The 17,203-nt window shown below is 44.6% G+C and overlaps 1 protein-coding gene across 3 annotated transcripts in view; it reads right to left on the bottom strand.

Moving 5' to 3' along the window:
* The window catches only part of ZCCHC2 (zinc finger CCHC-type containing 2), a 139,425-nt gene that overhangs the window by 82,973 nt on the left and 39,249 nt on the right, over positions 1–17,203 (bottom strand). For all 3 annotated transcript variants that reach the window (XM_089674863.1, XM_089674865.1, XM_089674864.1), the window contains exon 3: positions 684–760. In XM_089674863.1, coding sequence (XP_089530989.1) covers positions 684–760 — 77 coding nt within the window. The remainder of the gene's footprint in view (positions 1–683; positions 761–17,203) is intronic.

Genomic DNA, 17,203 nt, shown 5'->3' with positions numbered 1-17,203 from the left:
GCCAGGTCCCCCAGTGACTTGGAGTTCTCTACACTAGGAGTGCCCCAATTCTTCCTAGTGTCCCTGACTTCAGGAGAGGATTCTAAGTAACCCCCCAGTGCTTCCTTTCTTCCCTGACTTTCCAAGACTCCTAGTGTCCTACTTTCGTGACTACCACTCTGACCTGTTCACATTACCACTTCACCTCCTGATGCACCCAACCACGTGTCAAATGCCTGGTAGGTGGTTGCAGCATATTTCAATGTGGAACACCCACTGAGTTAAAAAAAAAAACAAATATATATATATATATATATATATATATAGTTTGGTCTAAACAAAACATTTTAATATCTTTGAAAGCTTAACCCCTTTGCGCCGGTGCCTCCCGGCCCTTTAAGAGTTTCAGAAGGGGGGTGGGGTTTTAGGGTCATGTGACTGCTGTGATGGCGGTCACATGATCGGAAAAGGTTCCGATCACAAGGGGAGATTAGGACCTTTCCATGAGTCACGGACATATGTGCTGGGAGCGTGCAGGGCATGCACTCTCACCACATACGTATTTTCAAATGGTAAGCAAATATGCGGCCACACGGCGTCAAGGCCCAGACGCCGAGCGGCTGCATATTTGCGTGCACTCAGCGTCTAGGGGTTAAGAACAAGGAAAATACATGTAAATCACCATGTGTAAACCATACACCCACCTCAAAAGTATATTCTGAGTGTTTTTCAGCTCTCCTCCGCTGCACATATTTAAAACTGATGTTCTTGATGTGTACTGCTATAGACAAAAAAAAAAAAAATTGTAAGACATTGAGTGCATTCTACAAACCCCAGAGGTTTTTTTTTTCATGTTTCAGTGATGTAGTGGTTTTCAATGTTCTAGCTTTTATATTTTGCACTTTAATTTGGTAACAGATTTGGATATGGCCTTAACAGCCTCAGAACTGCTTTTTATATCTTTTATAGCCTTCAAGCAATATATCAGGCTCATGTTTTGGGGATATCATTCTTCCCATTACCATTAGATGTACCACACAAACTAGTTGAGCCCAGCTTACCCATATTTGTGCATTGCAGTCACATGCCAGGCTTCCTCATGAACGATCAACGCTGCTGCATATAATAAAAAACTGGATTTTCTTACTCGCCAGAAAATCCCTTTCTTGGACCTGTGAGACATTCATTGACAAACTGGGTTATGCTGCCTGCCACCTACAGGAGGATTTAGAAACTGACAAAAAAAAAAAGTGACTAACGTGGTAAAATCCTAAAATCCTGCACACTCACAGCAGGCCTGTTTTTTTTTTTTTTTTATTTATTTTAAAGAAAGAACAAAGCAGTACTGGGAACAAAGATCATAAACACAGAAGGGTTTAGGTTTCCTGGAGTTCAGATTTAATCAAGGAATGGAAAGGGAGGATAGCAGTATTTGAAATAAGATCTCAAGTGCCAAGATTAGCCCCTGGGTCGCACTCAGGGCTAAATGATGACCCAGGACTGACTGTAAAACAGTTAGGATTTGTCCCACTGAATATTTTTTGGATGGAAATCTTTTTCCTTGCACCAAGCACAGTGTGTCTTCCATGTGGAATGGCAGACTTCCAGGAAGCAGACTTCCTCGTTTTTTTACAATGGTGAGAATCTCAGATTTGGAATTACCCCTTTCCCTCAAAACCATGGACTTCAGCCATGTCATAAAAGCAAGCAAAAGGAAAAAAAAAAGCAGGGTGATAAACCAGTCCTTGGGACAGAAGATTCAAATTATCTGAAAGAGTCAACAGATGTCTGTCAGGAGTCTGATCAGGTATGAGTACCACATCCAACAGCCCCAATTCAGAGCTATGAGGATCACCAAATTGCCCTTCCTTTTGGTCCTGTTTTGCCAACAAGAAAGGGGTTTCAGTAGAGGAAAGGAGTATATCTGGTTCTACTGAACAAAGCATCCATTACTTCTACCAGAGGGTTTCTTCACCTGAAGACAAACCATTCCAGTGTGTGGTTGAAACTGGAGATCAGGAGGTAAACATCCAGCATTCCCCACCTTTGACACAGGTTCTGGAACACTTCTGGGTGTAGAGCCCATTCCCCTGGATCCAAGCGCAGCCAACTGAGAGCCAGGCTGTCAATTGTCTATGCCTGAAATGTAGACAAACTAGGCAGGAAACCAAGGTTCCAGGAGAGAATCTTTTCTACTTCTCTTGCCATAGCAAGACTTCTGAATCCTCCCTGATTGATGTACATCACTGTCATGGCTTTGTTCAGCTGGATCCCGAACTGATGACCCTTCAATCAAAATTTCAAGCAATGTAGGAACAACCAAATCGCTCAACACTCCAGAACGATGACTGGGAGATGAGATTCCTCCAGCATCTAGTCCTCTGCACCAACAAGGTGTTTATGACTCCCACCCAGCCTGTCAGGTTGGCGACCTTTGTAACAATCTTCTAAAACAGGGGTCTTGAATTAAAATTCACAGAGGTCCAGTCAGCAAAATTTCCTTCCAGCAGAGGTCCCAATTTCATTAGCGATAGAACACATCACAGTCCCCGGGTACATTATCTTTAGCGTACCTTTCACACTGTAGTCCTCCTACATCACAGTCCCCTCTTTAAAGAAGTCCCACAGTGTCCTCCATTCCTCTTCACATCATTGCCCCCCTTTACATTGCAGTGCCCCTTAACACAACACTTTTATAGTTGGGAAGATACTGGAGAGTTTAATAAAAGACCACATAGATGAATTCTTGCTGGAAAAAAATATTTTAAGCAACAGACAGCATGGATTCATGAAAGACAGAAGTTGTCAAACAAATCTGATTTTATGAGGTGAGCAAAACTTGGACAGAGGGGTGGCGGTGGACGTGGTATATTTGGATTTTGCAAAACCGTTTGACACAGTTCCTCACACACAGCTAACGTGTAAGGTAAAGTCTACGGGCTTGGAAAAATCCATATGTAAATGGATAGAAAACTGGCTAAAAGATCATATTCAAAGAGTAGTGGTTAATGATTCATACTCTGAATGGTCTAGGGTTGTCAGTGGTGTACCCCAAGGTTCAGTGTTGGGACCCTTACTTTTTAATATATTTATAAATGATATAGGGTCTGGGATTAAAAATACCATTTCAGTCTTTGCAGACGACACAAAGCTGTGCAGTGGAATAACGTCCTTACAGGATGTCTTCAAGTTACTTAAATGAGGTTTAATATTGACAAATGTAAGGTTATGCACTTGGGGCTAAGAATATGCATGCATCATACATACTGGGGGGGGGGGCGGGATAATTGGGGGAATCAATGGTGGAGAAGGATCTGGGAGTTCTGGTAGATCACAAGCTTAATAATGGCATGCAATGCCAAGCTGCGGTTTCAAAAGTGAGCGAAATCCTCTCTTGTATTAACTGCTTGCCGTCCAGCCACAGTGTTTATAATGCGGCAGGGCGGCACCGCTGCGCAGAATGACGTTTTAAAATGTCATTCTGCAAAACAGGTAGGGGGCGCGCGCGACCGCCATACCTGTGCCGCCGATCGCGGCCGCGAGTGTCAATCACCGGGTCCCAGCTGGTCATTACCCGCCGGGTCCTGGCGATTACCGGCTCCCTGTCAGTTCCGAGCACGCTGATCCTGAGAGCGGAGTTCATCTCTCGGGACCAGCATGTTCCTGTGAAGCACACACCCCCGCCCCCTAGTAAAACACTCCCCTCACACAGTTAACCCTTTCATTACCTAAAAAAAGTTAACCCCCTACCTCCCCAGGTCCATTAGTACAGTGTCAGTGTTGTTTTTTTTTTTTGCACTGATCACTGTATTGGTGTCACTGGGGGATGTCAGTGACCCCAAGTCAGTCCCCCCCCCCGTGTCAGAATGTCCACCGCAGTCCCGCCATAAGTCGCTGATCACCATCATTAGTATAAAAATCCAGTATCTATACCGCCATTTGTAAACGCTATAACTTTCACGTAAACCAAATAATTTACACATATTCAGATTTTTTTTTAGCAAAGACATGTCCCAGAAAACATTTTGGCCAAAATTTATGACGCAATTTTTTAATTTTTTTACTGGACATGTTTTATAGCAAAAAGTCCAAAATATTGTTTTTTTTTTTCCTCAAAATTTTCAGCTTTTTTTTTTATAGCGCAAAAAATAAAAAAAACACAGGCAATCAAATACCATCGAAAGAAAGCTCAATTTGTGGGGGAAAAAAAAGGACGTAAATTTAATTTGGGTGCAGTGTTGCATGACCGCGCAAATCTCAGTTAAAGTAACGCAGCAACGTAACACAAACTGCTTCCTGACCGCCCTATAGCAGAAATACTGCTACAGAGTGGCACGGATTGCCAGGAACACACTCATGCACAATAAACCTCCATTGCTAGTATAGTGTCTGAACGGATCAATATCTTTGATCAGATTAGCACTATACCAGCGTTCACATTAGTATAGTGCCCCCAAAAACGCAGCGTTAGCGGGATCAGCCCCGCACCTGCGTTTAGCCCCTATGCTTACCCCCCCTCCTTCTCCCCCAGCAAGTGCAGCGTCAGTAGGTCACTGTCACTTTATATATTACACACAAAACCGCAGTGTTCGCAGAATCAGGCCTGATCTCTGTTAGCACTTGTCAATAAATTTTGATGACTCTCATATGCAGCAGAGTGCCAGTACTAGTGCCACGCTACCTTTTGGTGAACTGGCGAGTACTAGTGACCTAGTACATCCTGGTCTTTCACATATCTCTTAGATTATAAGCTCCCAGGATCAGGCCCTCCTAACCCTCTTGTATTGAACTGTATTGTTCTGTATTGTCGCCCATTATATTGTAGCGCTGAGCAAACTGTTGGCGCCATAAATCCTGTATAATAATAAAAATACTAGCACTGCAGTATGACTTGGCGACGTGGTGAGCCCCATGAGTGCAGTACAAGCTGGTGCGGTGGCGAGCACAAGTATTGTCCTGCAACAACAAAGAATTCGCACACAAGCCCGTAGAGCTCCTAGTAACCTTCCGGATGTGCTTGCAAATCCCGACTGACAGCCCACAAATTCTTCAGCACCCGTACTTCCCCCATTCACTGCCCAACCCGGAATTCAGGTGGAAATAGCAAATTTAACTACTCCCCTTGATATTTGGAGCCATTTTTCACGGAATATCTGTATGCATTGATTGTGGATCAAAGAAATTTATATGCACAACAATTTATCGCCGCCAACCCAAATTCAAACCTTGCCAGACCAGTCGCATGGAAACTCATTACGGTTTATGAATTTATATTTTTTTTGGGCCTAACCCTCAACATGGGCATTACTAAAAAAAATGAATTGCTGGTGTATTGGTCCGCAGACCCAATTTATCATATGCCCGTGTTCTCTGCTGCCATGGCCAGGCAAAGATATGAAAGTATAATGTGTTTTATGCATTTCAACGACAATACACTCTGTTGTCCTCGGGGTGACCCTGAATTTGACCGGCTCCACAAAATTCAGCCCCTCGCAAATCACCTTAACCAAAAATTTGCAGATGTCTATACTCCCCAGCAAAAAATCTGCGTTGATGAGTCCCTCATTAATTTTTCTTGCCGCCTTGCATTCAAACAATTTCTCCCCAGCAAGCGTGCCAGATATGGGGTCAAGATGTAGAAGACCTGTGTAGAAGACAGGCTATACTTATAGGTTTCGGATTTACGACGGAAAAGATAGTCACGAGGAGCCCCCCAGATGCCCAGACTACATGGGGAGCAGTGGCAAGATAGTTTGGGACTTGGTGTCATCCTTTTTCCATATGGGGTACCACTTATACGTGGACAATTTTTATTCAAGCGTGCCACTATTTAAACATTTGTTCAATCTTGGAACTGGCACTTGTGGCAAAGTGTGACCTAATGTGTGCCCACCATTAGAAGTGGGTGGATGCAGGGCAGTATATTCTAATGGTGGGCATACCACACACTTTTTCCGGCAGAGATTTCTTCTCTTTTCTTCATTCAGTCCACAGGCTGCATACAAAAAAAAAAAAAGAAGGACATAGCATATACACCCAACAAGGATCAGCGATGTACTGATACATCACTGGACTTTGAATGGTTATACCGGGATGATGCCTACAGCTGCAGGCATCACCCTGGTATCGTTTTTTTTCAGCCGGCGATCGACTTTTATGTAAAAGCAATCCTAGTGGCTAATTAGCTGCAGGATTGCTTTTACAAGCAGCGGGAGATGATGACCACCTCTCCCCCGCTGCCTTCCACGGCCTTCTCGGGCAGTCCTGTGCCATCGGGGGAACCTGAGAATGTAGCCGGTGTTTCTGCCAGCTGACCATAGAGCTGATTGGAGACCAGAGTGGTGCCAATCATCTCTATAGTCTAAGAATTAGGAAGCTACAAGCATATATTCACTAGGGCCTCTGCTCAAAGCAGAGTTCCAGATGTTTTTGTGTTTAATAAACACAGAATTCAGCAATGCACTCACCCGAGTGGTCCCCTCTCTCCCTTTGGCGCCGGCACCGCAACTATGGGCACCCCTCTAGGACAGCTTGTGGCTCCTTGCAGCAGCCAGGTGCTCACTGCTCATGCACGAGTCGTGCTGCGCCTCCTGGTCCGGCAGTCTTCTAGCACCTGTGAAGTGTCTCAAAGGGCTGCAGGGGGAAGGAGGGGGGCTGAACTTCCAGCTCAGTTCGCCACAGTGAACGGAGTCAGAAGTGGGTACCTGGTTTTACCCCCTCCCTCCAAAAAAGTGCCAAATGTGGCAGTGGTCAGCATAAATGAGTACACCCCAACAGATTTATCAGAAAACCTTTGCTTTCAGAATCAACATTTTCTATGGGACACTATACTACAAAATACTCCCAAAAATGTGGGACATTGATTGCAAACAAGATTTGTTAATTTGCACACACAAAAAAGTATTTTTCCTAACAAATTCAGTTAAGACCATGTTGCAAAAATGAATACACCCCAATGAATGTCTTAGACGCAAAGCTAATTTTAGACAACAAAATCCTAATTAACAAGAATTCAGCTACAGGTGAGTCTAATTATTCATTAACCTCCCTAGTGGCGCGATTATGTCAATATTTCTGTGCTCAAAGCGGTACATTTTTTTGCATGGAAGTATGTAGTTTTTTCATTGTAGGCCTGTAAAGTCTAGTAAAAATCCCAGGTATGTTAAAATTTGAAACACAAAATCATAAATTATAATTTAATAATCATAAAATATCATAATAATAAATTTAATTCAATAATATAATCAAACCAAAAACACTGAAATTTGAAGTATCGCGCCAAGTTCACACACAACTGAGCAAAGTCACAAAATCGTTTACAGCGTCTGATGACGAATTTCCCCACGAATCATTATTGCTCAATTCTGCAAGTAGTTCTAATTTACTATCGCTGTTCTCTAGCTGATCTAAAACTGCTTTTGACCTAAAAGGGACGCTTTTTGGACGCCATGGACATTTCTCAGTTTCATGGCAGAAAGAACAGTCAAAATGCAGACAGGGCACCGGACAAAGCACTCGGGACAAAATGTATGTGAAATGGTTTGATACAGTAATGTTTTACTATGTGATTTTAGTATATTTAGTGAATGTCACTTTTTGACATTTTTAAATTTCCCGCCACTTCTGTGCCCATCCTGACGTCGCAGGGAACGGAACGCAGAAGACAGATGCAGGCATCAGCCAGAGGACATTGCTGGGGACGCTGCAGGGGGGACATCGCAGGAGCGCAGGACAAGGTAAGTGAAGAAGAGATCCCGTAGCAATGCTGCAGAGTATTCCCGAGTGTAGCTCGGAGTTACCGCTTTTGGTGCTGAAACTTTACCCCAAGCTACACTCGGGAATACCTCCAGGGAGGTTAAACGGGTATCCAGTAGACAGTTGATTATAAAAGGGTGTTATTTAACAAATAAAACACCCTTCTCATTTCATGTTTCAGCAATGGCACCACATAGTAGAGAAATGTCACAAGGCCTGAGAAAGAAAATAATGTCTTTATACAAGAAAGGTGAAGGCTACAAGAAGTTCAGAAAAGTTTTACTTATCAGTCAGAGTACTGTAGCAAAAGTGATACAAAAGTTTTACAAAGATGGAACTGCAACCATCTCACAGAGACGACCAGGCCATCCATGGCAGTTAACACTTCAACAGGAGCGTCTCCTGATCAGAAGAATTGAAGAAAATCGCCATGCAAGTTCACTGCAGTTAGTTAAATAAGTAGAAAGCCAAACTATGATGATTGCTTCCTGTGACACAATACTGTGTACACTGCAGAAGAATGGCATGCATGGGTGTCATCCACGAAGGAAGCCTCTCCTAAAGCCCATGCACAAAAAAGCCCACCTAAAATTTGACAGGGCATATGCTGAAAAAGAAGACTACTGGGACTCTGTACTCTGGAGCCATAAGGCCAAGATAACTTTTTTTGGAACGGATGGCTGCACAACTGTAGGCCGTTGCAAAGGTGAGGAGTACAAATAAATATACATGGTGCCTACAGTGAAACATGGTGGTGGCAGTGTCCTTCTGTGGGACTGCACGAGTGCTGCTGGTGCCAGAGAGCTGCATTTCATTGATGGTATCATGAATTCACAAATGCACTGCTCTATATTGAAAGAGAAGATGCTACCATCACTCCGTGCCCTTGGTTGTCGTGCACTTTTCCCAAGGTGACAATGATCCAAAACACAACTAAGGCCACTGCAGCATTTCTGAAGAAGAACAGGGTGAAAGTGATTTAGTGGCCAAGTATGTCTCCTGATCTGAACCCAATCGAACACCTATGGGGAATTCTGAAGAGACAAGATGAGCATCCCTCTTCATCCAGCATCCAGGCTCTAAAAGAGGTTGTTCTTGAAGAATGGAAAAAGATGTTGCAATATGTCACCAAATTGTTCATTGCATGCCTAGAAGACTTGGTGCTGTCCTTACAAATCATGGAGGTCATACAAAATAATAGATGTAGTAGTTTTTGTTGTGGGGTGTATTCATTTTTGCATCAACTAATTTGAGTAAAACTGAAGATTTTGTAATCTTTGTTATATTAATAGTGGTGCACCAAAATGGAAATTGTGGTGCCGAAACCGATACCGAAAATTTAGAATGCACGTGGCCAAAAACCAAACCGAAATGTCTGCATATGTGGGGGGTGGGGAGGCTCCAATTTTGTTTTTGTATTTTTTTCTACTTTAATGTATTTTTTTTTACTTATGATTTTATTGTTATCACATAGGGGACCAATAGTCCCCTATGTAATAGCATATAAATGACAGGTCCTCTTTGTAGGGGGCAGGGGGTGCGGGAACAGTGTGTGCAAGGAGAAGACAGGATACCAGTGTATACAGGGAGCAGTGTACACAAAGAGGCTCCCTCACTGGCTGTCACTTTATGTCAGTGCTGGTTTTTAAATGTAATTACCGGCTTTTTTTTTTTTCTTCATTATAGCTCAGAGAACGAGCTATCACTTTCCACGGAGCTAAAGGAAACTAAGGGGTGGGGTTACTGGGTAATGTCACTAAGTTACCCCGCCCCTTTGTTTCTTTTTGCTCCAGGGAAAGTGACAGCTCATCCTCTGAGTTATAGCGAAGCCAGTAATTAAATTTAAAAACAGGCACTGACATATAAGCAGCCATTTACTGTATACACACTGCTTCTCTCCTGCCTTTCTCCCTCCACCCCCACCTCAGATCTGCAGTACATAGTCCCCTGTATCGGCACCTGTATCAGCTAAATTTCTCCTATCGGCAAAATACAGATGATAGGGCTATTTTCAGCCGATATGTTTCAGCGGCCAAAATTGTGCTACATACCTAATTATTAACCTTACTTTCATGTAATGAACTAAACAAATGTTATAAAAAACTCATTTTTGTCAAAATTTTGGAAATTGTTCTTGTGTTCATGGAGATATTGCTTAAAATCTTACTTTTCAAAAAGGGGTGTACTCATTTATACTGCACACTGTACATACATATATAAATAAAATATTTGAAGGTTCTCAGTAATTTTCTAGCAAAAAAAAATAAAAAAAGCAGATATTTATATATATGAGAGAAGTGTCAGAATTGGCCGGTATTAAGTGGGTGGTTAATGGTACCCAAAATGATCTAAGCCTGGGAATCAGAGCAATTGCCTGCAACTCTTCAGGGCCAATATCATCCAGCAAGGATTTTTGAGATTTTACAGATAAGAGTCTTCGCAGTCAAAGGCTGAGAAGCCATTAAGACTGCAGGCAGGTCAGCGAATGATTCTGCGAGGGAAGCCATTACATTTGGCCCATAAAATCCTGCAAAACGGTTGTGAAACTAAGGAGAGGGCCATACTCAACGGAGCCAAGGAATGCTCCAGAAAAAGTGTAGACACTCAAGCAGGTGACAACATTGTAGGCTGTCCATGTTGGATTCTTGAGAGGGAACACTGCAGGCTGTCACAGAACAGCTATTAGATCAAAAGCAAGAGGGACCTAATACAGTGGCACTATGTGTTTGAGATCTGCCATGTTGCACCTCAAGCAGAACAATTTGGCTCAAATACAAGTTAAACCTCAGGCGCTAACAAACTGACTGCTGGAAGCAAGAGAGGTTCAAATAGCCAGAGGTTCCAAAGTTACTGTTGGCAGTAGCAAGGACCAACCAAGATGAAACTGGCAGTCTTTTTTTTTTTTTAAAGGAGGAGCAGTGACGGGAAGATGCTACTACACACTTATTGGAATGAAAAAAAGCATGCACATGTTCAACTGCAGCCAACTATTTCAACCCATAAGCAGTGAAATCCCTCCAACAGCACGCGCTCAACTTTCCCTAATGCCACCGCACAGTGGCTATACGTAATTTGCTGACCAGACATGTACTGCTGAATAATCCTTTTTCTGTACTCTTAGAGCGCCAATTATTGCTGCAATTCTCTGCCTACCTCAGGGTTCACCCCCTGAGGGGTGTAGACACGTGTATTTGGCTATCCATATGTGCCCACTCCTTTTTAGTATAAATCACAATATCTTTGTGGATGATGATTCCTAACCCCAGCAACTCATCCACTCCCTCATCATATCACGACTTACTGCAACTCCCTCCTCACTGGCCTGCCTCACCACAGGCTATCCCTGCTTCAGTCGATCCTGAATACGGTGGCCAGACTCATCCACCTCACCAACCACTCCGTTTCCGCCACCCCCCTCTGCCAATCCCTCCACTGGCTTCCGATTGCCCAACAGATCAAATTCAATATGCTAACACTGACGTAAAAAGCTGTCCATAACTCTGCCTCAAACTACATCACTGACCTAATATCCAAATACCACCCAAAACGCACCCTCCGCTCCTCACAAGACCTCCTTCTCTCTAGTTCCCTGGTCTCCTCCTCCCATGCCCGCCTCCAGGACATCACCCATCCTCTGGAACTCCTACCCCAATCCATCAGACTATCACCTACTCTCCTCTCCTTTAGGTGCATCCTGAAAACTCACCTCTTCAGGGAAGCCTACCCCACCCTCCTCCCGTACCACTATCCCCTCCTTCCTAGATTGTAAGCTCCAAGGAGCAGGGCCCTCGAACCCCTCATGTATCGCATTGTATTGTTATTGTACTGTCTCATGTATTGTCTCCCATTGTAATGTACAGCGCTGAGCGAACTGTTGGCGCTATATAAATACTGTATTATAATAATAATAATAATGATGCAATCAGAACATCTATGCACTTATGTCTTGTTCCTTCTTTTTGTAAAAGAATGAAAAAAAATTTGCAATAAAAACGATTGAAACAGAAATCCATCCAACAGGTAGCACAATCATTGGTAACTTCAAATAACACACTTAAAACCAAACATTGAAATCACCCAGTAAATAATAAAGTATTCACCAGTACATGGTTCATGTATCCAATTGTATCTTCCAAAACAGTACAGTAGTGTAAATCTCATTGGAATCTTCCAACTTACATTGTGCACTAGAAGTAATTTCCTCTCCCTATAGGTCCCCAAACTCATCAGATAGATTTGGCTCTCATTTTCATGATCGGCTTAAAGCACTCTCCTTAGAAACTCCTTATAATGGCTCCTACAATTTGCACCTCTTTTAATCGCTGTCACCACTCATAACGCCACTCCTAAGGCCCCTAGTATAATAGTGGCATTATGAGTGGTGAGAGCAATTAACAGAGGTGCAAATTGGAGATGCCGTTATAAGGGGATTCTAAGGAGTGCGCCTTAAGCTGATCATGAAAATGAGAGGCAAATCTGTCTGGTGAGTTTGGTGAGCTATGGGGAGAGGAAATTACTTCTAGTGCACTGTAATAGTGATGCTGGGTGCAATTACTAAAAACAAAACAAGTCATATATGCACACAATCAACATGCAGTCGTGCTTTTAATCAGCATTTAAACCATTACATGTTCTATGCATTGTGAAAGACCAACTACCCAATAAATACCTGCCCTGGCACATCATAGCATTCACCCAGCACTCCAAGAAATAACAGAATCCAACTGGAATATTCTTGCACTGTCAAAACCTCCACTTTTATTATCACACAACACACAGGAGGATATATCTTATATTCATCACAATCTACATAATAACACACACCAATAATAATGTGAGTATTACAGCATGATATAAACACATCATTTGACAGCGTCACAGCATAGAATTAATACATTACCAAAGCTATGTGGAAGCTGGGAACGAATCCCATCGGAACCAAACTGCCCAGGGGGTCACGGAGAAGCCATAGGCGCGACCAGTTGATGAGCCCATATAGCCTTGGTAAAAATCCCAGCGTCAGAACGTCCTCTGGCCACTAGGGGAGCTTCCACTGGTCTTGCCCAGACCTTCGCCTTATAAATCCTTTTTCTAGAAGCAGTCCAATAGTGGGCGGTGCCACACCCACTATGGGAGGGGCGAGTAGAAGGGTTCCGCTAGGATAAGTCATGTTCAACCACCATTATTCGTTATCTGAAAAGTCACACTTTTGCTTATCTACCCCAAAACCTCTTTTCATCTCCCCCGGACCTAAGGATTTCTAACTTAGATGTCCTTAAACAGGTTTTTGTCTCCTAATGTGAGGTTACTAGGTGTTATAAACACGGTTCATTCCACATCTTTCTCTCAGCAGAATATCTTGTGACTCTGTTCCTTTGGCTAAAGAAATGACATCAAGTCACCTCTCATGTCCCTGGCATTTGTGCAACAATGCTTTATTGTAAAAATTACCCAAGAAACAAAGGGTCCAAGGCCAACACATTTCATAGGCATTACATGCACTGTGGAAGTTAGACAATTTCAGTGTGATTTACACTACTGTACTATTTAGGAAGATACAATTAGACATCTTGTATTGGTTACATCAGGCATGTCCAAAGTCCGGCCCGCGGCCCATTTACGGCCCGGGGGTCGGTTTAATACGGCCCTCCAACAGCCCTCCCTGCTCTGTGTAATGTGGCCCTCCCACGGCCCTCCCTTCTATGGCAGACAGTCTTCTGCTTGAGAGCAGAGGGCAGTGCGCATGCCTGACTGCGGCGCGTTCTCCCTGGTCTGTGTAAATGCGGCTGTCGCACGGCCCTCCCTTCTGTGGCAGACAGTCTTCTGCTTGAGAGCAGTGCGCATGCGTGACTGCGCCGCGCTGGGAGCGACAGAGGGCGGTGACGTCGGGGCCGGGCTTCCAGCGTGAAGTGTGTTTCTCTTCCCCTCCCGGCTGCCGAGCAGAGACTTCAGCTCCAGCTACCTTTTTCACCCTTCACATTAGTGCAGGTAAGTTTTTTTTAAATTTATTTTCAATACATTGTGAAAACTCAGCTGTCAGTTGATCTTAATGTTATGAAATGAAAAGTATGTCGTTTGCAATTAACTTGGCATAAAATTATTTATTTGCATTTAATTGTAATGGTTCAAAGAATGTTTGGAAAAATGTTCGGCCCTCCACCATGTTCACTTCATCCAATCTGGCCCTCTTTGAAAAAAGTTTGGACACCCCTGGTTTACATGAACACTGTACTGAGTGACATTTTATTTCTCACTGGGTGATTGTAATCTTTAATGTTTATTATTTTTTTTTCTTCCATAATGTTTTTATTGAGAAAGGAAATGCAACATAACAGAAACAAAGGTGTACAGCTGAATACAGTGTATACACGTTAGGCATAGACGTCACAATGAACTGAGCGACATATGCAATCTTAGAGCACACACTAAACATCGACAAAAAGTTTAATAACTTCTCTGCAAAACAGACATAGTGAAGAAGGGGAACGCACGTACGAAATAACATGAAGTAGGCGGTATATCAATCCACTACCAACCAGGGTTGTCTGATATGCTCGGTGAGAGGGGCAATGTGGAAAGAAGGGCGAGTAAAATGACATCATATGGTACATTGTAAGTTAGACTAAGTAAGGAGGGGTCCTACGCGATGAAAGACTTGTTGCCATGCAAGCTGTGTTAGTGAGTATAGGCAATGGGGGCTTCGGATGGTATAGATCAGTGATGGCGAACCTTTGGCACGCGTGCCACAGCCGGCACGCCGAGCCTTATCTGTGGGCACGCCAGGAGAATACCGTATTTTTCACTCCATAAGACGCACTTTTTTTCCCCCAAAAAAGGGGGGAAAATGTCAGTGCGTCTTATGGAGCGAATATAGAGCGGCTGGTCCGGTATTTCCACCGCCGCCGTGTCAGAATACCGGGCCGGCCGCTCAGCTCTGCAGTGGGACCGTACCTGTCCCTCTATCCAGCGGCGCGTTGTCTTCCCGGCTTCTGTAGTGTGCGTGACAGCCGGGTCCCAAGTGCGCATGCGCAAGAAGCAGTGCTCTTTGTGAATGGTAAGGCGGTACCTGGGACACATGACAGATCCCAGAAGCCGCCGGACCAATCACAAAGCGCAGCGCTTCTCGCGCATGCGCACTGGGCATCCGGCTGTCCGACGAGCGCCCACACTACAGAAGCCGGGAAGACAGCGCGCGGCTGGATAAAGGAACAGGTAAGATAAAAAAAAAACTCTGCGGAAGTAGAGCGGGTACCTGTCAAATTCAGGTACCCGCTCCCCCTCCCTCCCCAAAGGTCAGCAGTCATCTCTGTACTGTCCGCAGTCTCTGGTCATCCCTGTGCTTTCCGCAGTCTCTGGTCATCTCCTGTACTGTCCGCAGTCTCTGGTCATCTCCTGTACAGTGTCCGCAGTCTCTGGTCATCTCCTGTACTGTGTCCGCAGTCTCTGGTCATCTCCTGTACTGTGTCCGCAGTCTCTGGTCATCTCCTGTACTGTGTCCGCAGTCTCTGGTCATCTCCTGTACTGTGTCCGCAGTCTCTGGTCATCTCCTGTACTGTGTCCGCAGTCTCTGGTCATCTCCTGTACTGTGTCCGCAGTCTCTGGTCATCTCCTGTACTGTGTCCGCAGTCTCTGGTCATCTCCTGTACTGTGTCCGCAGTCTCTGGTCATCTCCTGTACTGTGTCCGCAGTCTCTGGTCATCTCCTGTACTGTGTCCGCAGTCTCTGGTCATCTCCTGTACTGTGTCCGCAGTCTCTGGTCATCTCCTGTACTGTGTCCGCAGTCTCTGGTCATCTCCTGTACTGTGTCCGCAGTCTCTGGTCATCTCCTGTACTGTGTCCGCAGTCTCTGGTCATCTCCTGTACTGTGTCCGCAGTCTCTGGTCATCTCCTGTACTGTGTCCGCAGTCTCTGGTCATCTCCTGTACTGTGTCCGCAGTCTCTGGTCATCTCCTGTACTGTGTCCGCAGTCTCTGGTCATCTCCTGTACTGTGTCCGCAGTCTCTGGTCATCTCCTGTACTGTGTCCGCAGTCTCTGGTCATCTCCTGTACTGTGTCCGCAGTCTCTGGTCATCTCCTGTACTGTGTCCGCAGTCTCTGGTCATCTCCTGTACTGTGTCCGCAGTCTCTGGTCATCTCCTGTACTGTGTCCGCAGTCTCTGGTCATCTCCTGTACTGTGTCCGCAGTCTCTGGTCATCTCCTGTACTGTGTCCGCAGTCTCTGGTCATCTCCTGTACTGTGTCCGCAGTCTCTGGTCATCTCCTGTACTGTGTCCGCAGTCTCTGGTTGGAGAAGAGGGTAGAAAGGAAATGAGAGAAGGAGGTGGGGGGGTACAGTGGCGGAGAAAGGGCAGGGGAAAGTCGTATGGAGGGGAGGTAAGGGAGGTCAATAGGGGGAAGGGGGTGTTGGGTTGCAGTCTAGACCCTGAAGCATACACAAGCCCTTACGAAAAAAGAGCCTGATCAAAAACCAAGGCCAATCGTTATAGAACACAGCGCTACGCTCCTAGCGGTGTGTGGGATGTGTTGATGTACAGTGTAAAGGAGAGAAAAGATAGCTTATGGGTATGCATGCGTAATTCTCAACATGAGCTCACCTCAGGTAGTGCGTTGGTGGGAAGTGCCCATAAGGCTATGGTATTCTGAGGTAGTTTGAAGGTGGATCTAGCAAGACCAGATGTAAGAAAAGTTTGTTGGGTTATCCTGAGACATTGCGATCAATCCCTCCATATCCGCAATTCTCCCAAGACAGATAAGCCAATCACATACCGACGGGACACGAGTAGATCCCCACAGGACCGGGATACAGAGTCTAGCAGCATTTATCATATGCATCGCTAATGATTTAAGACACAAAACGTCCAGGGAGGGAGGTGTGGTGGAGAAGAAATTGGGCCAGAGTATATAAGAGAGCGAGGGTGGAGACTGAGGAAGTAATACGATGCACTTTCCTCCAATAGGGTTGTATAGAAGGGAAATTCCACCACATATGGAGAAGGGAGCCCACCTCCACACCACATCTCCAACATTTATTGGACACCGAGGCATTGAACCGATGAATCCTCGAGGAGGTCCTATACCAACGTGAGAAAAGTTTGTACCCATTTTCCTGTGTGGAAACATTAACAGAACTTTATGAAAGTAAAAATTTGTTCCCAATCCGATGCCTTCATTTCTAAAGCCAAGTCTTTTTCCCATGCTCGGCAAGCAGGAAGTGTTTGTGGGACCTCATTACCAAACAATAGTAGATATGTGGTTGACACAAGGTGCCGTTGAGGTTCTGCTTTGAAGAAGATACTTTCAAAAGGGGTGAGAGGTCGACTCCATTTATGAAAATATGCTGGAGTCTGGAGAAAGTGCTGTATCTGGAGATATATCCAGAAAGGAAAGGACTGATTTTGCATGGAGCTGGCTAGGGATGTATGGGTCACCACCTGGCCTTTATGGAAAAAGTTCTTGGCACGCATGTGCC

Source organism: Staurois parvus, unplaced genomic scaffold (genome assembly GCF_062004578.1).
Source record: "Staurois parvus isolate SC_StPar_1 unplaced genomic scaffold, SC_StPar_1.0 ptg000153l, whole genome shotgun sequence".
Taxonomy (NCBI): domain Eukaryota; kingdom Metazoa; phylum Chordata; class Amphibia; order Anura; family Ranidae; genus Staurois; species Staurois parvus.
This window is presented reverse-complemented; position numbering and strand designations above follow the sequence as displayed.